The 27,807-nt window shown below is 40.7% G+C and overlaps 2 protein-coding genes across 3 annotated transcripts; one reads left to right on the plus strand and one right to left on the minus strand.

Moving 5' to 3' along the window:
• Nucleotides 1-983: 983 nt before the first annotated feature.
• Nucleotides 984-12,085, plus strand: LOC311260214 (casein kinase II subunit alpha'-like). Of its 2 annotated transcripts, none has more exons than XM_084357774.1 (13): nt 984-1,044; nt 3,370-3,749; nt 4,599-4,710; nt 6,495-6,596; nt 6,795-6,845; nt 7,037-7,096; nt 8,037-8,120; nt 8,382-8,492; nt 8,589-8,690; nt 9,483-9,583; nt 9,742-9,890; nt 10,319-10,406; nt 11,622-12,085. In XM_084357774.1, exons 1-12 carry the CDS (start codon nt 1,042-1,044, stop codon nt 10,390-10,392), a joined length of 1,329 nt encoding a protein of 442 aa, XP_084213900.1. In that variant the 5' UTR covers nt 984-1,041; the 3' UTR covers nt 10,393-10,406; nt 11,622-12,085. The 2 variants fall into 2 exon arrangements, with proteins under 2 accessions (XP_084213900.1, XP_084213899.1); XM_084357773.1 differs by having other exon boundaries at nt 1,025-1,044; nt 3,343-3,749.
• Nucleotides 12,086-14,572: 2,487 nt separating this feature from the next.
• On the minus strand, nt 14,573-26,597 carry kiaa0895l. Its single transcript, XM_084353470.1, has 7 exons — nt 26,155-26,597; nt 25,036-25,817; nt 23,792-23,935; nt 23,278-23,410; nt 20,380-20,685; nt 20,111-20,208; nt 14,573-17,546 (listed from the first exon to the last, which is right to left on the minus strand). The coding sequence occupies exons 2-7, from the start codon at nt 25,768-25,770 to the stop codon at nt 17,385-17,387; spliced, it is 1,578 nt and encodes a 525-aa protein (XP_084209596.1). The 5' UTR covers nt 25,771-25,817; nt 26,155-26,597; the 3' UTR covers nt 14,573-17,384.
• Nucleotides 26,598-27,807: the final 1,210 nt, after the last annotated feature.

The following is a 27,807-nucleotide window of genomic DNA, read 5'->3' on the forward strand; positions in this document are numbered from 1 at the left end:
TGCTGGAGAGATGGCAGCTTAACGAGGTCGATGCATTCGGGTCAGTTTGCCAACAAAGGGGATGAAATCTATATGGAAGCTCATTTCTGCCAGCTAGAGAGAAAAATATGAAAACTTTGCATGATGAAAAAAGATGATTCATGGTGAGTTATTATTATTAGAGAGTTATGGGTCAAAGCTGATTGAGATAAAACATAATTATGGGTTGAGTCGAAAATTATGAGAAAAGGTCAACAGTTATAATAGTGACTTCATGACATGATTATGATTTAATCTTTTAATTTTGCCTTTTTACCTCACAGTTATGACTTTTTATGTCATATTTCAACTATTATGTCTTAATTTTGGCTATTAACCTCAAATTTAGGCTTTTTTTCTTCATAATTTTTGGCTTTTTACCTCAACATTATGGCTGTATCTCATAATTTTAACGTTTTATCTCATAATTGGCTCTTTTTTCCCCCTCAAATATGACTTTTTTTGTCAAGATTTTGCCTTTATGTATCATAATTATGACTTACCATGGGATTTTATTTATTTATTTATTTAATCAAGGCTATGTTTTCATAATTTTTCCTCTTGTTGGCAGTAATGATCTTCCATACTTCCCCTCAAACGTTGTTATAATTTTAAATGTGTCCACTCTGTTGTAGGTAGTCTCTCTTTGTCTTTTGGTACTTTGAGAATATTTTGATGTTCATACTTTTGTACTTTTACAACACATGTTATATAACACATGTTTTATGGTATTAACACTTGTACTGAGTATTAACGTGAGGCTCTTTATGGTAAAACACAATCAGGGCAAATCAATATCGAAATTACAATCAGATTTAAAAAATAAAATAATGACTCACCTAAATAAATAAATACTTTAAATACTCTACGTATTTTATATTTAATGTATATATTTAAAGTCACATCGCGTCTCTCAGGTCACCGAGCCTCCTGATCCACTTCCGGGTGATGTTTACCGCAAAGGGAACACCATCCTGGCTCTGCTAACGACCCGCTGCTAGATGCACCAGCACCACCCATCTGATGGTATTATCAAGTCGCTGTTCCTGCAGATATTACACACATTATTAATAACTTGGAGCCCGGTGGTGCTGCATCGTTTCACGGAGAGTAACGTGCCGCTGACGAGGTGCTAACGGGCTCAGTTAACGTTGATGTCGGGCGGACTTCCTCTGAGCTCGGATATCTCTTCGACGAGGTTAGCCGGCTAACTTTAGCCCCCTTATTGATTCCAACAATTCAGATTGTCGATACCAATAAATAGCCTGTAGTCCATTGATGTGTCTTGTACAACGTTACATACATTTACATTCTTTAATAATCTGCATTGTTTCATTTAAGGTTATATATTTTATGATTTTTATGCGTTGCTAAGTTAGCTAGGTCACCGTAACTAGCTAGTTAGCTAGTTAGTTGGAAATTGTCGTAGGCTAAATGATGCTAGCGCAGCCGGGTTTGTTTTAAATGTTGAGATGAGACGAAGGCAGCCGGCGGGATTAATGCTGAGCATCTGTTATCGGCGTGTAAACATCCATCTGTGGGTGAGAAAGGCCCCGGAGAGCCCGTGTCGTGACGAGCCCCACGTACAGTTTTGGGTTATTAATAAAATGCACTGTGGGCTTTGAGGAAACCATCGTTAGCTCTGACTGGGACACAGAGAAGATGGTCTCCATGTTCATCCAGAGCTGGTCCGACTGGTTTCAGTACTCTGGCTTTTGAGCCAGGCCTGGTCTGATGTGGGCCACACAGAGAAAAGGCTGTGAAAATACTATTTTGCCTGTTTTCACTGATTAAAAATGTGTAATTAGGCGTATTAATGTGAGTCTGGTCCAGGTTTAATGGGTCTATACTGTGGTATTTGGGCTACACCTGGTCTGTTGGGTCTGGATCAGATGTGGACTGATCCAGGACGATATTCAGCATTTTCTGATGATCTGTGTTTGTGATTTTTCTGTCAGATTGCTGATAAAATAAACTATTATAAAAATGTGCTACTATGAATCTGATGCAACATCCTCTCACACAGTGACCACAACCCTGTGATCGGTCACACGTCAAAATTAATAGTGTATAAACACTGATTAATCAGAATCTGTGAAGTAAGAAGTAACTACATTTATCAAGTAATTGTAATGGAGAGGAAGTATAAAGTAGCAGGAAACTGAAGTACTCACATTTTGACACAGTTTCAATTGAATGAAAATGAATATCGGTCACAAATATCAGTTTTCAGTCTCCTTGATTTCTAATAATCGACATCGGCCCTTAAAAAGCCACATCAGTCGTCTGGATGGAGGGAATGCAGTAAAAAGGCCTTTTAAATAAAGGTTGTACAAATCTGGAAACAGGGTTATAAACAGCCTGTGGACTGTCATTGTTTACCACGTCCAGGGTTTATAAAGCTGAACGCAGTGGTGATTTGATTGAGATCAACTCAAGTGCTGCCTGTATGGAGAGAAAAAACTGTGAAACTGCCCTTTTGTCTCGTTTCACAAATGGAAAACATGGATTAGAAATCTGAAATTGGGGTTGAGTTTCTTCGTTCTCCAGCTTTAATAGTTTTTGGATTTTATTTGGGATGAAATTTGCCACATTTTTCATGTTTTCTCAGTAAAACTAGAGTAAAAGTTTCATAAATCTGAAACTGTGTTTATCAAGTCCAAGGACAGTGTGTTGTTGTTTCACTAGATGTGGTCCAACGTGTCCTCAGCGGTGATAAAGTCCCTTTTCTGTTTTCACAAACATGATAAAATGTTCTGTGGGTTTAGGACCGCTGGTTCTGACAGAGACGTAATATCTGACGGTACATCTTCACACGTCTCAAACTGACTGACGGTTTGTTTTGTGTGGCGAGAAATCTTTCATCAGTTTCCATGTTTATCTCATTTATGTTTGACAAGTTAAAGCACAGTGGTTTTTCCAGTCGACCGGGTCTGATGTGGGCCGGAGGGAGACGAAACAGACGAACGTCTTCTTTCCCCCGTTTTCACACATGCAGTCAGTCTCACCAATCTGATAAAAAGGATTAGTCGGTTGACAGGAAATGATTTGGCATCTGTTTTAGATGTTAAAATGAAATGAAAAAGTTCCTCTTGTTTCACTGATGTGAGCGTTTGATGCTTTTCTTTGTCAATAAAAAATTTAAATATATTTGGTTATTAGACTTAAAATGAATAAAAACAGCAACTTGATTGCATCACATTGAGATGATGAAACTATGTTTTTGTTATTCTATGGACCAAACTATAATAATCAAGAATGACATTCATCTTTAGCTGCAGCCAGACATCAGAAGTGACCTCAACTCTCTGTCCTCTTCTTCAGCCTCTTCTCTCTCCTGTCGTCCTGCAGCTGGCGGGTCTTCATCCCATCCTGTCCATCAACATCCTGCTCAGGGGCTTCACGCACTCCGTCATTGTAGCTCTGTCAGTCTGCACGACAGCTGCGTCAGACCGGCCTGACGCCTTCCATCACAGGGCGCAAGCAGCCAAAGCCCATGGTAAGCACAGCGTAGGGATCTCAGAGCCGCGTATTCTGGAGAGTCGCTGCGCCGCCTTCCAGTATCGAGCCAAGAAGTATTCAGAGGGAGGTGAAGGTCCTCGACACGGAGCCTCAAAGCTAGCGATGCCCGGATCCACGCCGGCCAGCAGCAAGGCTCGGGTGTACACCGATGTCAACACACAGAAGAACAGAGAGTACTGGGACTACGATGCACATGTGCCAAACTGGAGGTACAGTGACAGTTCAGGGTTTCAGGGTTTCAGTGGTTTCGTCTCTGCACAAAAACCCACAATCGATCATTTCAGCTGCAAAATGTTACAAAGCACACGACATGAAAACATCCGTATCAAACTGTATAAAACATCAAGCAGTGAGTTAATCTGAGCAAAACAACAGATATGTTCACCAGTCAATGTAATAACTGTTGCATTTTAAAGTAATGAAGTAATGCTGTAAATTAATTGAGTATGTAACAGTCATTTCCCCAAAAATACATAAAGAAGTTTTAGAAATGATGTTGACTTAAAATGAGCTTGAAAAATGTTAATTTATTAAAGAAAAGATGAGAAACAGCTGCTGGTTTCAGCTTCTCTACTGTCAACAATAGCTGCTTTTCTTTGTTTCATGTTATTGTACTTTTAATAAAAACTTGTCAGACACAAAAGTCAATCTGAAGAGATCCTCGTGGTCTCTGGGACATTTTACCTCCTAAAAACGTAATTAATCGATAGATAAAGACTCCACAGTTCAAATCATTTAATCGTAAAAACAATCAAGAATCAAAAGATCACGTTTAGGAATGTTAAGCCTTGAAATGCATCTGAGATCTTGTTTTCATTACCTACTAATCTCTCAGTATAATTAGACAATCTTGACAAATGCCTGTAATAATCTCCAGAGTCTCAGGTGACGTCTTCAAGTGTCTTTTGTCTGGAAAGAAATTCGGTTTACATGAGCTTATGTTTCTGGTGTGCTGCGTTTCATAAATGTTCAAAATCATAAATTGTTTTTGAGGAAGCGACTAATTGTCACGATCAGCGCGTCGTAATCTCATTTCCTCTGTTTCGTCTCTTTCTCAGCAATCAAGACAACTATCAGCTGGTGCGTAAACTGGGCAGAGGGAAGTACAGCGAAGTATTTGAGGCCATAAATGTGACCAACAATGAGAAAGTGGTGGTGAAAATCCTCAAGGTGAGCAGGAGGCGTCTCTGTCTCTGTAACATTTGAGCTTTTCTTCTTTTGTGTTTCTGTTATCAGCGACCGTCACGTATGAGTCATGCAGTCGATCTCCAGATGTGGTGAAGCTGCTCTGTGTTCATTTTCTCTCACAGTCGGTTTAACTTGAACGTTTGTTAAAAGAGCTCTTGTGATTAGGCTTCGCACCAACATGACCCCATCGGGCCGGGCCGGGCCGGCGCCGCTCACAGTTTATCCGAGAAGTTAGTTTCACCAGATTCTGTTGACTCTCTAGTTGCAGAGGAAAATATTTTTATGGTATAAACATCCTCATCTCCAGCAGAGCACTCTTCTGTGACAACACTGATTAAAGTCTGTGCGTTTCATAGAGTTTGTACACATGATGCAGGGCGCCGTCCAAGAAAAACCGCCGTCGGTGGTCGGTTTTTGTTTCACCGAAGGCTCTGAAGCTCCACATCACGCTGCGGCGACATCTGCTGGTTGAATGCATAAAGAAAGAAACGAGGCACCAAATGATTCAACTGCTTTCAAACATTTCAGTGTTTAAAATTAGACATTTTCTCCTGCTTGTCCTGTTTCTCCTTGTCAACAGAGCGGTAATATCAGGTGTCGCTTCTGTCTTTACAACATGAAAACCCTTTGAAATGTGTAAATACTGACCGGGCGGAGCATGAGGTTACTACAGGAATCTACATGTTTCCATCACCATGTTTTTATGTGCATTTTGAAAAGCTTCATGGAAAATTGCTCAATTTAAGATAAATAAATAAATTAAGCCCTAAATTTTGCAAAAATGTTTTTATGTTCGTTTGAGGTAGTTTTTTTTTTTTTTTTTTTACCTTTTTCAAAAAAAGAGCTAATCCACTTAATTGGAGATGGAAACGGCGTTCATGATTCATTCTGATGTAGAAGAAGAAGCTGCATCCACGAACGGCGTCTTCCTGAATATTTCCATTCCCAGTTTAATGCCCACGTTCCCTCGTCGATGGCCGAGGCTGCTGGTTTTGTTTCTTCTTCTTTGAGGTTTATTAGTTTTCCGTGTCGCACCCTTCTTCTTCTGCTCTGGTGCTGCCTTGCTTTATGAAGCCTTTACTGCTCTAACTTCTGATGAATTACACGTGTAGCCTAGTTTATTTGCTCCAACCCGTTGATGTAAAAGCTCCTAATGCACATTTTCTTTCACTGATTCACTGAATCTTTTGAATACACTTCAGTGTGTTATTACAACAGAGATATTATCAAGTCAGTGTTTTCACTTTGATTTAACTCAGGTCATGTTGGAGGATGTAGTTTTTGTTTCTTGTTATGCTGAGTTTTTTTATTAATGCGACACTTAAAGGGGAAATATGTCCGAATTGGCCAGCTGTTGTAGTCGTACTCAAAACAAACAGTGGTCAGGATATCACCAGAGTAAAGGCTAACTACTGCTAGTAGCTGCTGTTAGCTAGTTAGCTTGGTTAGCTAGTCTAGTTGTCCAGACTGGGAGCTCGGTGCAAGAGGAGGGTTTGTGTTCACACCGCTGGCACAGGAGCTTTTGACAGGGATGGGCCAGGGCTAGCTGGTTAGCATGCTAACTTCAGTAGATGTCTGCACAGAGTACGTAGACATCATTGTGTAAAAACCTTTTTTTAATGTTTTCAACTAAAATTCTTACCTTCTGCACCTTTTAAATGATTTAGTTATTTGTGTGTCCAGAGATCGCTTCTCCCTGCGGTGCCTTCTGTCACCGTTCGTTTAATGGAGTGATATTTAGTGTGTGTCTTTATTTTGACCCGCAGCCCGTCAAGAAGAAGAAGATCAAACGGGAAATCAAAATTCTTGAAAACCTGCGTGGAGGAACCAACATCATCCGTCTGGTGGACACGGTCAAAGACCCGGTGGTGAGTCAGACTCCCGCCGTCACTGTGCTGCATGTGGGCATGCCAGCTGTGGTAATCCAGTCTTGCGTGTAACTGTGTGTGTGTGTGTGTGTGTGTGTATGAGTGTTTGGTGTGTGTGTGTGTGTCCATGCAGTGATAATGATCGCCACCTACCTGCTGTTCTCCTCAGTTAAGCCTTGTGTTGTCCTCTCTTTGCAGTCCAGAACACCAGCGCTTGTCTTTGAGTGCATCAATAACACAGATTTTAAGGTACTTGAGTTTGGCCGACATCATACATGCTGAACTAGCAGCACAGTTACCATTCATGCCGAGGCATTGATATCCATTATTAATAACACGCTTAACCCTCCAGTTAATGTTGTACATGTGCCTCATGAGCTGCTGACGTCATGTGATCAATGTTTTCTTTTAAACACGGACGTCTTCGTGTGCTTCCACAGGAGCTTTACCAGAAGCTGACAGACTATGATATCCGTTACTACATGTATGAGCTGCTCAAGGTAATTTATTTATTTATGTTGTTTATTTAAATACTACGTTAAAAATAAGAACATGATGCAAACTTGCAGGATGAGATTGTTCTGAAGAGTTAAAGTTACGTGTCCACAGGATCCGTCTTCTTCACACTTCCCATTCGTTGTCTTTGTCGAAAGCCGAGCAATGCATCCTGGTAGTGGAGCGTTACGTTACGAGAGGCGGGGCGTCGCATTGACGGCTCCTCATTTGAATTAAGCTAAATTCTGGCTGCTTCAGGGGGAAACTCGTGAAACGCTATAAAAACTTGTGAAACACTAAACTGAAGACAGAACCTGGTAGTCCATGATTTATTTCCCGCCTGAAATGTCTTCAGAAACACATTTCACTGAGCTGATTTTGTAAAATAAGAGAGAGATCCTAGACGTGCTGCCATGTTGGTCCGCTTTTAAATCCTGAAGAGCGAGCGGCGTTCTTCCAGTCGAGTGCAGCCAGTTATTATTTGCATAATTGCTGGAGAGTTCAGCCTGTTTTGTTTAAGTGTGTGAAGCTGGAAGTGTCGCGTGGCCTCGGGTCAAACGACGGCCCTGTGGACTCGTACCTTAAACTCCCTTGAAGCAGTGTGTAACGTAAACCTCAGAAAAACTGAGAATAGACGGGAAAAGGAAGGTTTGTTCAACTCTGCTCATTAATTCATCGTTTACATTATTTATCAAAATCTTTTGCTGTTTTCATCTTCTGAAAAATGAGGGTTTGCTGCTCTGCATCAGTGTAAGTTTAGTTTGAAATGTTGTTGAGAAAATAAAGATTCTTGAACATGGACGATGTATATAACACGATTAATCAAATCAAAAAACAGTCTAGAGATTAGTAGAGTCGAGTTGAGGTTGAGTTCTGGTGTGTGGGTCGGTGGTCCAGATGATGGTTACAGGCGTCGGTGCTGAATGTGTCCGTCTGTGGTTTAAGGCTCTGGACTACTGTCACAGTATGGGGATCATGCACCGGGACGTGAAGCCCCACAACGTGATGATCGACCACCAGCTGAGAAAGGTAATTTTAAAAACCTCATCTAGAACGTTCAGTTCATGAAGAATGAGATTATGTGTTTATTACAGCGGTTCTTCTTCTACCTGCTTTATTTTAGGATTTGAACTAAACCAGATAAAACTGACAGACGACACCGGAGTAAAAACATTTATAAATGTTTCATGTTTCTTTCACGTGTTTGATTCTCCGGGTTGTTCCAGCCTGGAGCTGTTCACGCTGCGCTCTTCACCAGATTAATGATAACACTGTCTCTCTGTGTCACAGCTGCGTCTTATAGATTGGGGTTTGGCAGAGTTTTACCATCCCGCTCAGGAATACAACGTCAGGGTGGCCTCCCGCTATTTCAAAGGCCCTGAGCTGCTAGTGGACTATCAGGTACCTGCTGTGGCTCTGATGGTTACTCTGCTCTGAATGTATTAGCAGACGCTCTCTGTCTTCTTATAAATAACTCTGTCGTGGCTTTGTTCCCAGATGTATGACTATAGTTTGGACATGTGGAGTCTAGGCTGCATGTTGGCCAGCATGATCTTTCTGAAGGAGCCGTTTTTTCATGGCCAGGACAACTACGACCAGGTAATGTGCCGCATAAAGATTCATATCCTGCAAAAATGATAACACCACTTTCAGCTGAAGTCGAGGACCACAGGCGAGGACAGGAATGCGTTTGGTTTGACATATCGACGTACTCGTAACGCTCACCTGACCGCGATCTGCTCCTGCCTGCAGTTACATTTCCGCTGCCTAATACTGTTAATACCAATTCAACACTTCCTGTATGTTTCAAATTAAAAGCCCTGTAGTGTAGACCTGTTCAACTTGCTGTCCGTGGCTCGAATGCAGCCCTTTAACAACCTCATTCGGGCCTTTTGATAATTTTATTAGCAGGCTAATCGTCCCATAATGTTCAGTACCAAGCTCAAAAATACTTCTTCATTAAGAAGTTTTAACCCGGGCTTTAGAGCAGTAAATGTCCGACCCCATGTCCTCTTTTAAAAGAGTGGTTGAACAGGCTTGCTGGAGTGTTTCAGTACATACACGAGCCACAAGATGGCAGCAGCTACATCTGAAGTCCTGTAGTGTCATTTTCTACAACCTGTCCTGCAAACGTTTCTCAATAAAAGCTGTTAGAAAATGAATGTAACTAAGAAATATAGTTAAAACACACAAACACACACAGTGACAGAGGACAATGAAACTTTGATAAAGTAATCTAGAACAACAAAGTGTTGAGTGCCATGATTAGTACATTGAATTAAATCTGAGGAAATGTACATTATGCTTAGTTGCATAACGAACACAGAGTTTATCCAAGTTTATGTCTGCAGTATGTAACTAAGGTATTAAATGTGCCTTTATGTTCTCCAGCTGGTCCGCATCGCTAAGGTTCTTGGCACCGATGAGCTCTTCGGTTACCTGCACAAATATCACATAGAACTGGACACTCGCTTCAAAGACCTGCTGGGACAGTGAGTATCGTTCTTTACTGAAAACTAACAGACACACTTCAAACTGAGTCGCTGCCGAGCGTCTGACTGAAGAAGTGTTGATGAACAGTCTCACGTTCACATTTAAAGTAAAACTGCTGTGAGGCAAGTCAGATTAAATGCCGGCTGTTTGTTTCCAGGCAAACACGGAAGCGCTGGGAGCAGTTTATCCAGTCAGAGAACCAGCACCTGGTGAGTCCGGAGGCTCTGGACCTGCTGGACAAGCTGCTGCGCTACGACCACCAGCAGAGGCTGACGGCAGCTGAGGCCATGCAGCACCCATACTTCTGTTAGTACCACCAACACTCTCACTGTCTGCCTGTCAAAACCACCACATGTCTGAACAATGAGGTGCATGTAGTTACCTTTTAAAGATTTTAACCCTGAATGCCACATGAATGTTGAAGAGTAAAACGTATCAGTGGGATGATTTCTCAAAACTTTAACCAGTTCAGTACAGATTGATATTAGACTATAAATACAGATTAGATGGATTAACTGGTAAATATTTAAAAAGCTCTTTGATGTTGAATTCTCTGAGCCCCTTACAAGTTGGATCATCACAACCAAAACTACTTTGATTCAGTTCTTTGTATGTTTTTCCTTCTTGTGTTTTTCGATAGTGCTGCATTAATAAAAAAAAAACCGCAAACACTGTCAGCTACTTCAGACGCCTGTATCTGTTTCATAGCTGACCTCATTGTCTTTGTCCGTCAGATCCTGTGGTGAAGGAACACGCAAACGCCAACACAGACGGCACAAAGGCCATAAGCAGCTCCAATGCAACATGATAACCAGAGAGCAGGTAATTCACACATCAGCAGTCTGATATCATCAGCTGTTCCCAGAACATCATAATTCATGTTGTTCTGCGTCCGTCAATGAAACTCATCAGTCATGTGTTTGGAATGTCGGAGCTCTGTGACTCTCACATGGGAGAAGTTGTCATTTCTAACACGAGCTTAATGTTGTGATGTTAACCCAAAACACGTTTTCCTAAACCAACCAAGTATTTTAATGTCTTAGCCCGAACAACCTGACAGAAAACAAAACGTTAATGGACTCAGTGTAAACATAAAAATTAAACCATCAGGAACATTTCTTCTGTTTGGTAAGGTTCAGGGAACTAAAACACTTGGTTAGGTTTAGGGAACTAAAACACTTGGTTAGGTTCAGGGAACTAAAACACTTGGTTACGTTAAGGGAATTAAAATACTTTTAGGTTAAGGGATCTGAAATACCTTTAGGTAAAGGGAACTAAAATACTTGCTTTGGTTTAGGGGATTAAAATACTTTTAGTTTAAGGGAACTAAAATACCTTAAGGGTTTAGGGAACTAAAATGCTTTTTGGTCAACGGAACTTAATTACTTGGTAAGGTTTAGGTAACTAAAATACTTGGTTAGGTTTAGGTAAGTAAAATACTTGGTTAGGTTTAGGGAACTAAAATACTTGGTTACGTTAAGGGAATTAAAATACTTTTAGGTTAAGGGATCTGAAAAACTTGCTTTGGTTTAGGGGATTAAAATACTTTTAGGTTAAGGGAACTAAAATACTTGGTTTGGTTAAGAGAACAAAATTACTTTTAGGTAAAGAGAACTAAAATATCTTAAGGTTTAGGGAACTAAAATGCTTTTAGGTCAACGGAACTAAAATACTTGGTTAGGTTTAGGGAACTAAAATACTTGGTAAGGTTTAGGGAGCTAAAATACTTTGTTAGGTTTAGGGAACTAAAATACTTGGTTAGGTTTATGAATTAATGGTTTGGGTTAATTTTAACTCTTTCATAACGAGTTGCTAAGCTATGACATTACAGAAACGTGACAGGTGAGTTTCAGCGATCGTCCTGTAGCAACATTAATCGTGACGTTCCAACAACAACACGACGACATCAGATTGTGCTGATAACAGAATCACTTCTCTGTATAAAGCACGACCCTTTAAACATTTCTACAATCATAAGTCAGGTGATGATCAGTATTTCACTGATTCTTCTGTTTGTTTCTTTTTCCGTCCAATCAGGAAGAATCTTTGTTACCTCAACTTGTGACCTTTTCGTGGCAGAAACTTCTGCCTCCACACCAACAGCCATACTGGAGCAAGATGTCAATTTTGCAGCATACACAAACACGCACGGATTAAACTTCTCCCAACAAAAGCCGGAGAATCTGCGCTGCTTGGTCCGTGTCACAGATAAATCAGATCTGAAATCAGACCTGACCCCCTCCTCCTCCTCGTCCTCCTCCTCCTCGTCCTCCTGCTTCCCGACACTCCCCTCTACCTGTTTTTAAAAAGAGCAAAATGACTGTTGTTGGATCAGTATCAAGCCAGTGTTGTGCTGTACAGACGTTTGTCCGTCATTACGATGCTGTGGTGACCTGAGATCCGGTTCCAGGTTTTAGCACTGAGTGGCATGGAGGCTCTTTTCTGCTATGATAGAACAAAAGCTATATTGAAAGAGAATAAACCATTTTTATTTAAACATGTGTGTTGACTTTTATTGTCTCAGAAGCACATTGGTGAAAGGTGGTGGTGAAACTTCCTCTTAATTGTTTTCAATACTTGTAACTGGAGGTGTTTTACACTGATATTGATGGTCATTGTGATGTTTAAAGATGAATATTGATACGTTAATACATCTGATAGATCTTTATAAATAATCCAGCACCTCTTAATTTCCGTTTCATCCATACTTTGTCCTAATAGGCTGCTGTAATGCACTTGGCCTAACACTTATTGCTACCTGTCATGAAATGGAAAAAAGTCGATACAGTAACCAGCTGCTAGCTGCTAGCTCCTCGCAGTGTGCTGCTACTGCTGCACCAGATGGCTGTGTTATCATCCCAGTGAATTTCTTGCACGACCGACCTACTCTGTCTCTGATTGGTCGCGCTCTCTATGCTCGACTTAAACTGTAAACTACGGTGGTTTATTAGCTATAGTAGCTAATAAACTATATTAGCTCTAGTTTTCCTGGTAAACACACCAACCTCTTCAGCCTACTTCCGAGCCTTCTGCTGCTCCATCCAGGATTGGTCATCTTCTGGAGCAGCTCTTTGCTGCAGTGTCTCTGGGCTCGTTAGGTAGAGCTATTTTTTTAATAGATATTCAGATGATATCTTTGAGTTCCAGTAAAAAATGGATATGACAGCCTCACTTTTGATAACAGCAGCTAGAAAAGGTCATCAGCTCAAAATGACGACAATAAAAAAAGATTATTTTAGACGACAGGATAACCACATTTTAAAGAACAGGACGCTGGTGCCAAAAGAAACGGACCGGAGAGCTCGTCAGGTGTGCGTACTTTTAATAAATGAACTGGAAATTCAAGGCGTTTCCCAGAACATTAAACATATTCGTGCTTTACAAATAGGTGCATTCTTTTAGGCGAACCAGGCCGAGGTTGGTGAGGTCAGCAGACTGTTTTATAGGGAACATACTGACTTGTGATACATGTAGTGTAATATTCTGCTACGCCCCCTGGTGGCTTGGTGCTGAAGTACAGTCATTTATGAGAGTACGGTGTGTAGCTCTTTTGGAAACATGTTTCTGTTCACCTTGTTATATCATTAATGTTATTTATACTAATTACATTGAAAAATGTCAGATCTTCCCCCTGTTTGATTTCACTGCTTTCACAGTACAGAACAGAAGCCCTGAGGAACAAAAAAGTTCTGATGATCCATTTTCTGAGTCTGATCCAAATAGTTTTCTCTCCTTGTTTGTGACTTGAGAACTGGTGAAAAAAAAAACTTTTGCCAGAATAATCTTAATAAAAAACTTCCATCTGTGGCATCACATGAGAAAACTTTTCAATTCAATATCTCCTGATCTTCTTTCTCACCGACTTTTTTTTTTTCACCTGAACTTTTTTTTCCACCTGATTTTTCTTTTCACCTGAACTTTTTTTTCCACCAGAATTTTTTTTCCACTCAACTTTTTTTCCACCTGAATTTTTTTTTCACCTGAATTTTTTTTTCCACTGAACTTTTTTTTCACCTGAATTTTTTTTCCAACTGAATTTTTTTTTTCCTCCTGAAATTTTTTTTCCACCTGAAATTTTTTTCGCCTGAATTTTTTTCCAACTGAATTTTTTTTTCACCTGATTTTTTTCCACCTGAACTTTTTTTTTCACCTGAATTTTTTTTCCACCTGAATTTTTTTTCCACCTGAACTTTTTTTTTCACCTGAACTTTTTTTTCCACCTGAACTTTTTTTCCAACTGAAATTTTTTTCCATCTGAATTTTTTTTCCACGAGAAATTTTTTTCCCACCTGAAATTTTTTTCCACTTGGATTTTTTTTCCACTTGAATTTAATTCCTCACCTGGGAAGGAATTTAAGAGGATCAAACTAACAACATGCTTTACAGATTAAAAGGTTCATAGATTGTTTGTAGAAATGATCTTTTTCAATTATGAAAACTAATAAACAAAGTGGGAAAAAACCTGCATCACACATTTAAACTTCCAGCTGTAAAGGTCAGACGGAGGAAATCTTATTTTCAATAAATCTTCTATTAAAGAAGCTCAATTAATCTGTACAACAGACACAGGACACATTTTACTGCACTGAGTACTTTTACTTCTGATGCTGAAAACTACATTTTCCTCATTATACTTTTAATTACCTGTGTTTTATGCAGGGGTTTTACCTGCAGAAAATTTCTACAGTGTGGTATCTGTACTTTTACATAAATAAAGGATCTGACTACTTCCTCCACCACTTGCTCTTTGTTTTCTTATTCCTAGTTGTATTTCACGGTTAACCTGTGAGACACCCTGTTACTTTGTTGCGCTCTCTAGGCTTGACTTAAACTCTAAACTACGGTGGTTTATTAGCTATAGTAGCTAATAAACTATGTTAGCTATAGTTTTCCTGGCTTATTTTAGCCTGACAACAGGATAACCACATTTTAAAGAACAGGACGCTGGTGCTCGTTGTGGTGGCAAATGAAACAGACCGGACAGCTCATCAAGTGTGTGTACTTTTTAATAAATAAACTGGAAATTCAAGGTGTTTCCCAGAACATAAAACACTTGTGCAACATTCGTGCATTACAAATAGGTGCATTCTTTTAGGCGAATCCAGGCCGAGGTTGGTGAGGTCAGCAGACGACAACCTGCTCAAATTTAAAACGTATCTGCTTACCAAATGGCTGAAATTGTAAACACAGCAGAGTCAATTTAAATTACATGTTCATCTTCAAATCCAAGTATTTAAAATGCATCACAGAAGTAGAATTCACATTTTGGTCAAGTGGTTATTTTAGGTTTAAAAACTGTCCACATCGTCTCTGTTGTGACCTGGTTTAAATTCTGCTCACAGACGGCTTGGCCCAAAATGAATGCCCTGACTGACATCTGAAGTTTTTAAGTGTCAAACACGGTAAAAAGCAGCCTACGAACACACGGCTAGCTACAGCAGATGAGCTCTACACCCATCGAAGGCACGCCCACAACACCCCCTGCTTCCTCCTCAGCCAGTGACTCCAGTCTGGATGAGGAGCTACGATGACCGGCCGCTTCTCCAAACAACCCAACAGTGTTTTAAAATGCCACTTTGGCACTTTATCTACATGTTAAAGGAATAGTTCTACATTTTGGTACATTGGCTCATTTGCGTTCTTGCAGAGAGTTAAGTACAGATCAATACCGACCTCATTTCTGCCTGTTGTAGGGCTGCAACCATTGTTTTCATCGTCGATTAATCAGTAAGTGCTTTGTTCAGTCAGATTAAAATGTCAGGAGATGATTAGTCTTTTCCAAAGCCGAGGGCTGAGCAAGGTATCGATATCGCACCGTTATCGTGATATGAGACTAGATATCGTCTTAGATTTTGGATATAGTCATGTAGTGATATGTCGTAAGTGTTGTGTAAAGGCAGCGTTACAGTGAAGTGAAGTCATCTTCTGAACCATCCAGACTCTTCTAGATCCACATTACTGATGATCATCAATAATCTCATTGTGTTCATATTGTTACAATATCGATATCGAGGTATTTGGTCACAAATATCGTGATATTTGATTTCAACAACATCATTTATGAAGAGCTTTAGAGGAGACTTCAAAAGTATCAAGATATCTGTTGTGTATCGGAGCCTCAAAATATTGTGATATTATTTTAAGCCCAAGATGACGTGTTTAATGTTTAATGTGTCTTTTTTGTCCACAACCCAAAGTTATTAGTTTACAGTCACTGAGGAAAGAAACCAGAAAATATTCACGTTTAAGAAGCTGAAATCTGAGAATTCAGATTTTTTTTTCCTTTAAAAATGACTCAAACCGATTAATCGATTAGCTAAATAATTGCCAATTAATGTAACAGTTGATAACTAATCGTTGCAGCTCTGGTCCGTTAATCATGAAGCTCCAGCCGGCGGCCAGTTAGCTTAGCTTAGCATCAAGACTGAAAACAGGGAAAATGGCTGGCCTGGGTCCGTCGTGAAGGTAAAAACATTTTGTTACGATTATTTCGTGGCTGGTAAACAATCAAGTGGCAGAGTGACGGTGTGCTAACTGCCACCTCCCTTATCTATTGTTGCTTTACATTCTCGCGGCAGGTCGGTAAGATAGACACACAAACATTTCTAACCTGTGAACTTTGATCGTGACGACTGAAAAGACGATACAACGACGGTTGTATCAGCTCAAACTTCTTTTGTTGTTGTTGTGATGCGAACAGACTACAAACACACATCATCCCTGCAGCTCTCGTCAGAGCACCAGGCGAGTCTTCATCACAGAGCGTAAGTTTAAGCTTTGACTGGACCGTCGCTGATCCAGGGAGGCGAGTGAACTTCCTGTCTGGCTTCAGCTACATATTGAAAGTACAAAAAAATGAGAGCGGCCTCAATTTTCTCATTTAACTTTCTGCAAGAAAGCGAATTAGCTTTGTAACTACTCCTTTAACGTTGCAAAAGAAAATTTGGTTGCTGCAGAGGGGGAGCTCGGGACTGTCACATCACAGTAGCATACTGATATCAAAAGACCACCAAGGACTCTGTGAAGACAGAAACAACTCTGCTCAGAGTCTCATTAATAACACTGATATTTTAAAAACCACCCTGGGGAGATTTTAATACTTGACTGAGTCCAGTGGCACTTGATATCTTAAAGATTCATGGACTCTGTTACGTCTTCCTCAGGGTTTTGTTTTTTGTCTTTTTGTCCTTGGTGACCTTTTTTGAAATGCGAACAATCTAAGGCATAAAACAATGTTGTCTAAAAAAAGGTATAAAGCTAATACCAGAGACATTCAGTCTGTTCTCTCAAAGTAAAAAACTTAAATAATTGCATAAATAAAGCGTGTGATTATGAATGCTTCGGTCTGTACGCGACATGTTAGCGGCGTCCTGTACAGGCGCTGGATGCAGTGGTTATGTATGAGTCTACATATATAATGTTGGTTACATCGTAGAGTTGCAGTATTGAGGTAACTTCATAGTAGGAGTAAAGGCGAGGGGGGCGGGGGGGCACTTGAACTGTACTCGGCTCCGTGAAGAAGCCACATTAACATGCATCGGACAAAAGTGAGGATGTAGATAGAGGTGTTAGTGTGTACGTCCCTTTTGTTCGCGTCATTCAAGTTTTACAAAAATCGCCCAAATAAAGCATCGATAATACTGTTTATGATGTTCACGCACCACCTGACACAGTCTGTGTACCTTCTTCTTCTTCTTCTTCTTCTTCTTCTTCTTCTTCTTCTTCTTCTTCTTCTTCTTCTTCTTGGGTTTCAGGTGGTGAAGGGTGGGGGGGGGTAGGGTGGGGTAGGGGGCAGGACGGTCAGGGCAGCAGGTGTTGCAGCGCCGAGTCGTCCAGTTCGTTGACGGCGACGATGTGATCCAGATGTTGCAGGTACCGCTCCTGGTCTCGCATGAAGTGCGGGATTCTGGTCCGCTGGAAGACCGCCAGCTGCCTCAGCCTCTCCACGTCTTCATAAGACACCTGCACAGGTGAAGAGGAGGGTTCATCGGTGGATACGAGGAAGGAAACTTCATGTTATTATTTACTTTGTGGCTCTCTGTAGTCCGTACCACCTCTTTCTATTCAACATGTTTTATAGGGAACATACTGACTTGTGATACATGTAGTGTAATATTCTGCTACGCCCCCTGGTGGCTTGGTGGTGAAGTACAGTCATTTATGAGAGTATGGTGTGAGAGTATGATGTTTCTGTTCACCTTGTTATATCATTAATGGTATTTATACTAATTACATTGAAAAATGTCAGATCTTCCCCTGTTTGATTTCACTGCTTTCACAGTACAGAACAGAAGCCCTGAGGAACAAAAAAGTTCTGATGATCCATTTTCTGAGTCTGATCCAAATAGTTTTCTCTCCTTGTTTGTGACTTGAGAACTGGTGAAAAAAAATACTTTTGCCAGAATAATCTCAATAAAAAACTTCCATCTGTGGAATCACATGAGAAAACTTTTCAATTCAATATCTCCTGAACTTCTTTCTCACCTGATTTTTTTTTTCCAACTGAATTTTTTTTCCACCGGAAATTTTTTTTCCGTCCTAATTCACTTAAAAAAAATTTGGCACCTGAATTTTTTTTTTTCATCCATATTTTTCCCCACCTGAAATTTTTTTCCACCTGAATTTTTTTCTAACTGATTTTTTTTTCCAAATGAATTTTTTTCCACCTGAATTTTTTTTTCCACCTGAAAATTTTTTCACCTGAAATTTTTTTTCCACTTGAAATTTTTTTTTTGCCTGAATTTTTTCCCGCCGAAAATTTTTTCCCCGGCCCAATTCATCTAAAAAAAATTTGGCGCCTGAAGTTTTTTTTTTTTTCATCCATATTTTTCCCCACCTGAAATTTTTTCTAACTGATTTTTTTTTTTTTTTGCCACCTGAAATTTTTTTTCCACCTGAACTTTTTTTTTTCCACCTGAATTTTTTTCACCTGAAATTTTTTTCCAACTGAATTTTTTTTTTGTCCCGATTCACCTGAAATTTTTTTGCACCTGAAATTTTTTTTCATCCTTATTTGTTTCCACCTGAACCTTTTTCACCTGAATTTTTATCCACCTGAATTTTTTTCCAATTGAATTTTTTTTCAATTGAATTTTTTTCCACCTGAATTTTTTTCCCCGATTTTTTTTTCGGCTGAACTTTTTTTTTAACTGAATTTTTTTCCACCTGAACTTTTTTTTCCAACTGAATTTTTTTCCACCTGAATTTTTTTCCAACTGATTTTTTTTCCACCTGAAATTTTTTCCACCTGAATTTTTTTTTCAACTGAATTTTTTCCACCTGAATTTTTTTTTCCAACTGATTTTTTTTTCCACCTGAACTTTTTTTTTTAACTGAATTTTTTTCCACCTGAACTTTTTTTTTTCCAACTGAATTTTTTTCCACCCGAACTTTTTTCACCTGAATTTTTTTTCCACCTGAAATTTTTTCACCTGAAATTTTTTTCCAACTGATTTTTTTTTCCACCAGAAATTTTTTTCACTTGAAATTTTTTTCACCTGAAATTTTTTTCCAACTGATTTTTTTTCCACCTGAAATTGTTTTCACTTGAAATTGTTTTCACCTGAAATTTTTTTCCACCTCAATTTTTTTTCCACCTCAATTTTTTTTTTCATCCTTGTTTTTTTCGTCCTGATTTTCTTTCCACATCAATTGTTTTTAAACCCCAGATTATTTTTCACCTGAAATTTTTTTCGGCCTGATTTCGAAAAAAAAATTCAGGTTAAAAAAAAAGAATTTCAGGTGAAAAATAATCTGGGGTTTAAAAACAATTGATATGGAAAAAAAATCAGGACGAAATATGAATTGTTTTTAACCCCCAGATTATTTTTCACCTGAAATTCAGACATTTTTTTCATCCTGATTCACCTCAAATTTTTTTCCACCTGAATTTCTTTTAGCACCTGAATTTTTTTTCATCCTGATTTTTTTCCCACCTAAATTTTTGTCACCTCAAAATTTTCGTCCTGATTTTTTTTAACCCCCAGATTACTTTTCACCTGAAATTCTTTTTCGTCTGACATTATTTTTCATCCTGATTTTTATTTCCCACCTAAATTTTTTTCACCTGATATTTAAACTTCCAGCTCAGCTCAGGTCAGATGGAGGAAATCTTATTTTTAATAAAACTTCTATTAAAGAAGCTCAATTCATCTGTACAACAGACACAGGACACATTTTACTGCACTGAGTACTTTTACTTCTGATACTGAAAACTTCATTTTTCTCATTATACTTTTAATTACCTACATTTTCTATGCAGGATTTTTACCTATAGAATATTTCTACAGTGTGGTATCTGTACTTTTACATAAATAAAGGATCTGACTACTTCCTCCAACACTTGCTCTTTGTTTCATTATTCCAAGTTGTATTTCATGGTTAACCTGTGAGACACCCTGTAACTCTGGTGTTAAAAGGCTGTGTAGAAATGAAGTTTACTCACCTACCTGTTCATTTTTAAATGGGAACATACTGAAAGCTTTATATTGGTAATAAATATTTGAAGGTGTCGTGTGGACACCGACCTTTCCTAAAGAAGTCAACGTCTTGAAGTCGATGTTCCGTCGGTGCCGAAGGATTCGAAGGATCCCGTCCAGATAAACCTGATCTTTACTGAAGCAACCTGAGACAGAAACAGACGACATGCAGGGAGGATAAAAATACATCTTTCAAGCCTGGGAGGCAAAACTCAGGGCACATTAGGTCCATTCAGATATTTAAAGTGTTAATCTTACATATGCATCTTGTGTGTGTGTGTGTGTGTGTGTGTGTGTGTGTCTGTCTGTCTGTCTACCGGGCTGCGAGGTGTCCGTCTGTCCCCTCTTGGCTCTCAGGCAGTACTCCCAGCGGACGTCCGGGTCCTGGACGAAGCGAGCGATGTGGCTGAAGAGCTGGCTGAAGCTCATGCTGGTGGCGTGGTACACCGTGTAGTAGAGCAGAGCCGCGCGCCACAGGTACGGCTGTTTCCGTAGCAACACGCTGTGCAGGCTGGCCAGGCCCTCCTCCGTGGGATTGGCTGGTTTCAGTCCGAACTGCTTCCGGCCCTCAGAGGTGGACCACGGCTGCAGGTTGTTGTTCACGCCTCGCAGATAATGTGTACCTGAGGAGAGGACGGACGCTTCATCGTCTTATTTATTTATTCATTGTCCTTTTACTTTATCTGATCGTGAAGCGTAAGACTGTAGCTTATTTCATGATCTCTGTATTATGTGTAACAACTCTTTTTATTTCATCATTGTGGATTTTATTGTCTTTACATTGTGTGGATGTCAGCTGTGGTCTCATCAGTTGTATGTAGTGAATGTTTTTCAATAAAAACATTTGAATAATAATATTTATCTGATCATTATCAACGGTTGTTTTTTTCCCTTTCATTTCATTTTAATTTATTTTAACTTGCATCTTTACTTTCACAGTTTGCTGGTTTCGTCTGTTGCCACTGTGATTTACACGTTTAATATATGTTTATCAAACTGTGTTTCTAAATGCTACTTTATCAAATGCCACGTTCATGCGACATTCGGATGGATGTTAAGGTTTGGTAACATTTCCAGCGTTCAGCTACAGATTAAAGGCCTTTGCACACCAAGTCTGTTTTTTCAATCCGTTAAAAAACATCACGCACAGAAACCTTACACACTGAGTCCGATGCTTCTGTGTTGTGAAAATTTTAAATACGTGACATGATAGAGTCGTCGAGCAGTGACAATGAAAATACTGAAGTCACGGCTCTGCACAGATGAGTCACGCTCACCCGCCTCATACTGCCGTTTCCTTAAGTACCGGCTTTGAGCACAGAGGGGCCATTGTGTCCGAACAGGAGAGGGAACTGTTGACACAAAGTCAGAAAGGATGAAGATCCTTTAACTGAACCTACATCTGTGTATCTGCAGACTGAATCAACACAGCAGCGCGTTTTCCAGAGAAGTTGACAGCGTTCATGTGTGACCTGTGTAATGTTTTCCACTCATCTGCTGACAATGCGGATACGTCCAAATGCATGTTGCATTTATAAATGTGACCCTCCAACGAGGCTCCGACCCTCGTCTGTTGATAATCATTTTGAAGTTCCTCAGAAGCAAAGAGAAGTTACTTCTGTCAACCATAAGGAACAGGAAGCTAAAAGAGGAAACACAAAGTTGTACATAAACGTCATCACACACGCCGACTGTGGTGAACGTCAGAACATCCACAGTGTCCGAGGGTGGAGGCTTCGTATCGAATAAATATGTGTTCGGCTTTTGTGAGTGCTACTTTCATGTGAATACAATAATCTAAAGAATACGATACTGCCGCGCTCTTGCTAAATATTTGTCCCTCTCACAAAAGGGACATTATGGTACAACAGTTGTGCAGTGAGGAAAATGTCAGCAGTTACAGATGATTAATAGAACGACTGCTGACAAAAGAGCGGGAACAAAAAACAACCTGGTGCATCAACTTAAAACAGCGTGCAGCAACGAGTCGAGGTAACAAAGCTGCCAGGACGGAAACTCCCAACAGATGGACAGCGACCGAGAGACCAAACACTGAGAAACACCTCGGCTGAGTTCAACCAACGAGGGTTTATTTAATCCAAGATTAGTGCTAATCAGAGTTTAGTTAATACAGATTTAAATTCAAGCAGAGCTCATTAAAAATTCAATCTCTGATAAGTAAAACAAAATTCAACAGAGTTCAATCAATATGGAGATGCTTTCCAAATCAAAACATATATCTAAATAATCCAAAACTGTGTCAGGACTGTGTGTGTTCAGACCCCACTGATGAAAACACTTCCTGACTTTGCTGCTTCATGATAAAAGCTTTTAAATATCTAAATAACGGGGGACTTTTATTGTGAAGAATTTAGAGGAAATCAAACGGAGCTTTGTTAGCGCCGATTCTCCAATACTGCTGAAGAGAGGAAGAGTAGGGGCTCCTCTGACCGGACTCACAGCCGCGGGTCAGAACTCATCAACAGACCAGAACTCAACCTGCACAATGATTTTACAGTTTTCATAATCGGTTTCTTTACCTGTGAAGTGGTCGACAAACTTCATTAAAGATAACAAAAAACACTTTAAAACAACCTGAAGCTGAAAGAAACATTTCGTTCTCAGTTCCTCAGCAGTGAATCCGTTTTTTGACATATTGTCTCACTGGACCACAAACTGTGTTTATGCTCTGATCATTATATCAAAGCCGTCGTCGCCCGCTCATTATTTAAAGACACACCTTCACGCAGGAGGTCCTGCTGACATGGAGGTGTGAATCCCTGCAGCGAGTCAACCTGAGTCGAGCAGAGCTGACACATGTGGGAGAGCCACATGTGTCAGCCAGCTGCATTTCCTGGTTGAGAAATGTTTTTAAATTGCATTTAGAAGACAATACAACAAAGGAAAAGTAAGCGAATAGATCCAGATTTATATTAATACTTGCAGATTATATAGAGTAGGGCTGGGCGATATGGCCTCAAATCAATATCGCGATATATTGAGCAACTCACCTCGATAACGACAAATGAACGATAAGTAAGTAGCACTGAGAACATCGTTTGTGTACACAGAGTTTGCTATGAAAACTGAACAGGAAGTCGTTTTGCTGCACAACCCGACTCACTGTGGAAAAACACTGTTGCTGTTGTTGTGGAAGATGAGTTTTCTGAGACCGTCGTGTGGATAATATCTGATCCGTGTGAGGTGAAGATTACCTATCTCGTGTCTCAGCATCCCCTCCAGCCAGTGCTGTCGAGCTCCAGCCAGGTTGATGGTCAGAGTGGGACGACAGCTCTCCACCACCATCACCGCCTGAGACAGCAGCTCGTCGGACAGACGCACCACAACCTGGACACACACACACACAGACACACAGACACACACACACACATCTTGAGGCAGGTTGTGAGTTGTGCAAATAAAACAGACTCGACTCGACCTCGGGGAGTTTAACCATTAACGTTTCCTCCTTCCTCTTATGTCCTCAGTTGACTGCTGGTCAGACCTGGTAAATCTTTAATGGAGACAATAAATAATTATTCAACAGAGCCAACGGCTCCTCCAGCGCAGGTGTTTCCTGTGTCACTGAGTTGAGCTGCTGAACAAACTAAAGTTAATCTCACCGTCTTCATTCAGATCAGATCAGATTCTTCAGTTTGAGCTGGTCGGTCAAAATGTCTGCTGTGATTGGACGGTTGTTTCACAGGTGAGCTGACTCTGAACACTCACCTCTCCCACACAGCCTTCTTTCTGCAGATATTTGCGTACGGCAGCCCAGACTTGACTTTTAGGGAGGATGTTGCCGCCCGTCACCTCCTCAAAGTTCTCGTAGGAGCCGAACTTCTTCAGGACGCACTCCATGATGCCAACGGCCTGCAGGTGAACAAGACAAGTCATCAAGTCATTTTCAGCTAGCTTAGCATTAGCCTGCAGCGACTGAGTGGTACCGAAGGAGATGTTGGGTTCATTTTCTTTTTCAGAGATCCTTTATGGATTTGTTCATGAGGAGGGTTTACTCTGAACGGATTTGATAAAACCAACTTTTGTAAAAGAAACAGATTGTGTGTATCTGTTGATTGTTTTTCTCTCCCATGAGGGGAATTATTTTAAATCTTTAACTTTGGAGAATATAACTCGAACTCCTCGAACCAGGATGAAGTCAAGCTGCTGTTGTAAAACATCTTTTTAAAGAAGAACATGAAACATGACCTTTCTGCTTCAACGTGGCATTTTAACTTTACAGACGTCGTCCCGCGAGGAGCTACTTCTAACGTTTCCATGTGATGAGATGTCCTCAGACTGACCATCGGCCTGGCTGAGGATCAGCGCGACTCTTTGGCTCAGATGCAGCCGTGCGTCTCTGTAATCTGCAAAGTAACTAGTAACTAAAGTTATCGGATGAATTCAGCGGAGTGGAAGTATTAAGCAGCAGATAATGGAAACACTGAAGTACCTCAGAACTGTACTTATGAACAGTACTTGACAGACTTGTGACAGACTAACAATGGCGGAAAAAAAACTTTAAATTGAAAATGGACTCTTGGATTTGGAGAGTCTTCACGTCTAAAGCTGCACGACGGTGGAAACAACTGACAGTGAAATACTCGATGTTCAGAGATATTCAGTAGATCTGAGAGGAAAGAAAACAGGATTTTCCTTCCGGGGAACTTGATCTGCTCTAATTGGGAAGAATTAATCGTCAGTGTGTTTTATTAATCGAACACAGCAGCCTCGCTTCGTCTGATTAACATCAACCAGAGTGATCTGATGGTTCAGTGTAAAGTCTGCATGTCGCTCCGATGTCTCCAACAACCCTTAAATCAGACTGAACCACAAACACTGAGAACATCCAAGTTCTCCATTTGCATCGAGCAGCAAAAGACTGTTTGAGTTCATTTGTTCTACTTGACACTGAACATCCTGTCGTGACCTCATCATCAACCACAGGAAGTGACCTCAGGTGTGTGACGTACCTGTTCGAGGAAGAGGCCGGAGCCCTCCCGGTACTTCTCCAACACGCTCCTCGGCTCAGGCTGCATGTACTCAAACTGAGGCTCGTACTTGTAGTCGGACTGGAAGAAAGTCTGCTTCTCCTGCTCGAGGTTGAGAGGCCTGAGGGCGACCAGCAGACAGGGCCTGGACGATGTAGGCGCCGTGGTGCCGCCCGACCCCTTCGCTATATGTGGCAGGGAGGTGGCGGGTCTCATTTGGCCCCTGCTGGCCCGGAGCCCCAGGGAGTAGTTGACCGAGCAGGTGCTCTCGCTGCGGCGCATCCAGCCGCCGGCGCCCAGGCTGGGGCTGGTCAGGCTGCGGGCCGGGGGCGAGGGGGCAGCCGACCCGCTGCGCCACGGGGGCTGCACGATCCTCCTGTCCGCCATCTGCTCCTGGGACCCTCGCAGGCGCTGGGGGGTCATCTCCAGGCTGAGGGGACGGCGGAGCGGCGGTCTAGGCGTGGCCCCGCTTCTTGATGATGACGACCTCCTCTCTACCTGGCTGCTGTTGGTCTGGGCTGGAAGTCCGTTGTGGGACACGTTCCCCTTCTTGGCGACATTGCTCTTTCTGGCCGGCGTTCTGGGCGTCCCGGCAGAGCTGCTGACGGAGGTTCTAGCCGGATCTGCCCGGACAACTGGCTCCAACAGGTCCCTGCTGCTCCCAACGCTTTCACCCTCAACCTGATCCATGAAGACTTCACCTGAGTCCAACACCATCACCACGGCCGCTCCGCCTCAGGCTCCACCCTGCTCCGGCCCAGACGCTGTGGACAGAACAGACACACTCATGTTTAGCTCCTGTTGGTGTCGACGCTGCTTGAATGAAAGTTGAGACGTGAAGCAGCAGGTGAGGAACATGTCAGTCAGTAACAAAGAGAGGCTGACCATCTGACCGCCTCAGTCCAGGCTGCCTGGAGAACAAAGCTGCTGAGCCTCTTTCAGAGTCAAGCTAACTTCTCCTGCGAGGAAGAAATGAGCCACCGGTTTATTTTTAAATCCTCCGTGAAGTCACAAGAGCAGAGAGTCCTGACGGCTCCCTGAGATTCATCCTGGAGGAGGACAAAACAAATCAGTTTCCTCAACGTTTCCTCTTTAACTCACCGAGCAGCGAGTCCCGGGACTTCTGCCGACGATCTGTAGGTTTCCAGCCGGTTCATCCGCTCATACCGGCCGCAGCTCGTCACACAGCGAGCCGAGGGGAGCCGTGACTTCTGTCGGAGGACGATGACAGTGTGCGGGTAGCGGATCAGTGTGGCGCGGGGCCTGAGGCGCCTGCCTGGGCCGGCCAGGAAGCGGCGGATGTGTTGGAAGATATGACGCGTTACGCCGGGAACGACGTGCAGGTCGCTTTCCTACGTCATTACGTACGACCAGAAAGGAGACGGAAAAAATGGAGAATGGTTTTTTTTTCTGATTTGTTGTTTTCTGATTTAATCAAGTTTTTTTGTTATTGTTTTTTTTTTTATTGAATATTTTCAGTTTATGATTTCAAAGAGAAAAGTTTGGTTTAAACACAGTAACACAGTTTTTATGTTGTTCTTTTCTCTCTTTGTGGTGTCCTTGAATATATGGAATGAATCATTGAATATATTGAATGAATCCTTGAATATATGGAATGTACCTTAAAAATATTAAATGAATCATTGAATATATTGAATGAATCCTTGAATATATTGAATGAATTCTTGAATATATGGAATGTACCTTAAAAATATTAAATGAATCATTGAATATATTGAATGAATCCTTGAATATATTTAATGAACCTTGAATATATTGAATGAATTCTTGAATATATTGAATGAATTCTTGAATATATGGAATGAACCTTGAATATATTGAATGAACCTTGAATATATTTAATGAACCTTGAATATATGGAATGAACCTTGAATATATTTAATTAACCTTGAATATATTGAATGAATTCTTGATTATATATATATATATATTAAAACATAAAAAAAATATTGTTTTCTCTAATTTTGTGTTGTTGTCCTTGTTTATGATCGAGTTTTGTTTTATTGCTCAAATTATATATTTTCAGTTTGTAGTTTTTTGAGGATGAGAACAGTATGGTTTCGATATAATAAAAAATATTTTATTAAAGTTTTTCATGATTGTTTTTTGTTGTTGTTTTCTCTGATTTTGTGTCGTCTTTGTTTTTGATCAAGTTTTTTTCATTTAAAATAGAATATTTTCAGTTTTAAAGTTTAAATACAAACTAAACATTACATTAACAACACTTTTCCTTAGAAAAACAAGAACACTGTTCGTCAGCCCCCCTCCAACGAGTCAAGTCAGGTTTTTAACCTTGTTAACTTCTCCAAATGGAAAAGGAACCGATCGCATCACCTCGCTGGTGCAGTCCATCTCATTAAGATTTCACAGGAGCATCAGCAGCAGCCGGTTTCACCAGCTGCTGCTGGAGAGCAAAGTGTCTTTGTTTGTTAGTTTCCTGGTGCTATCTAAAACAGTTTGCATAATATTGTTTAACAAATTATGGCCACAAAAAGGTGCGGGGGACGTCCACAGCTTCCCCAGTGCAAATAACACCTGAACGCTCCAGCCAGCCGACATGCTTCCTCTGCAGCTTCTTGTCTTTCAAATGAACAACTGTTATCAACACGGGTCAGGAGACGGGTCATTGACATAACAAACATTATGTCAATAGATCACTAAAAAGTAAAAAGCTGTTATTAATGGTGTTCAAACATTTCATTCCTTGAAGAAATCACAAATGTGACGTTTTTT

This window comes from Pagrus pagrus, assembly GCF_965226575.1.
Source record: "Pagrus pagrus genome assembly, chromosome: 1".
Classification (NCBI taxonomy): domain Eukaryota; kingdom Metazoa; phylum Chordata; class Actinopteri; order Spariformes; family Sparidae; genus Pagrus; species Pagrus pagrus.

Coding starts and splice junctions, on each gene's coding strand:
- LOC311260214 (XM_084357773.1), top strand. Junction 4,711..6,494: donor TGGTGGTGAAAATCCTCAAG/GTGAGCAGGAGG, acceptor TTTGACCCGCAG/CCCGTCAAGAAGAAGAAGAT. Junction 9,584..9,741: donor TTCAAAGACCTGCTGGGACA/GTGAGTATCGTT, acceptor GTTTGTTTCCAG/GCAAACACGGAAGCGCTGGG.
- kiaa0895l (XM_084353470.1), bottom strand. CDS start 25,770: ATGGTGTTGGACTCAGGTGAAGTCTTCATGGATCAGGTTGAGGGTGAA. Junction 23,936..25,035: donor CCGGCCTCTTCCTCGAACAG/GTACGTCACACA, acceptor GTTCACCTGCAG/GCCGTTGGCATCATGGAGTG. Junction 23,411..23,791: donor AAGAAGGCTGTGTGGGAGAG/GTGAGTGTTCAG, acceptor GTGTGTGTCCAG/GTTGTGGTGCGTCTGTCCGA.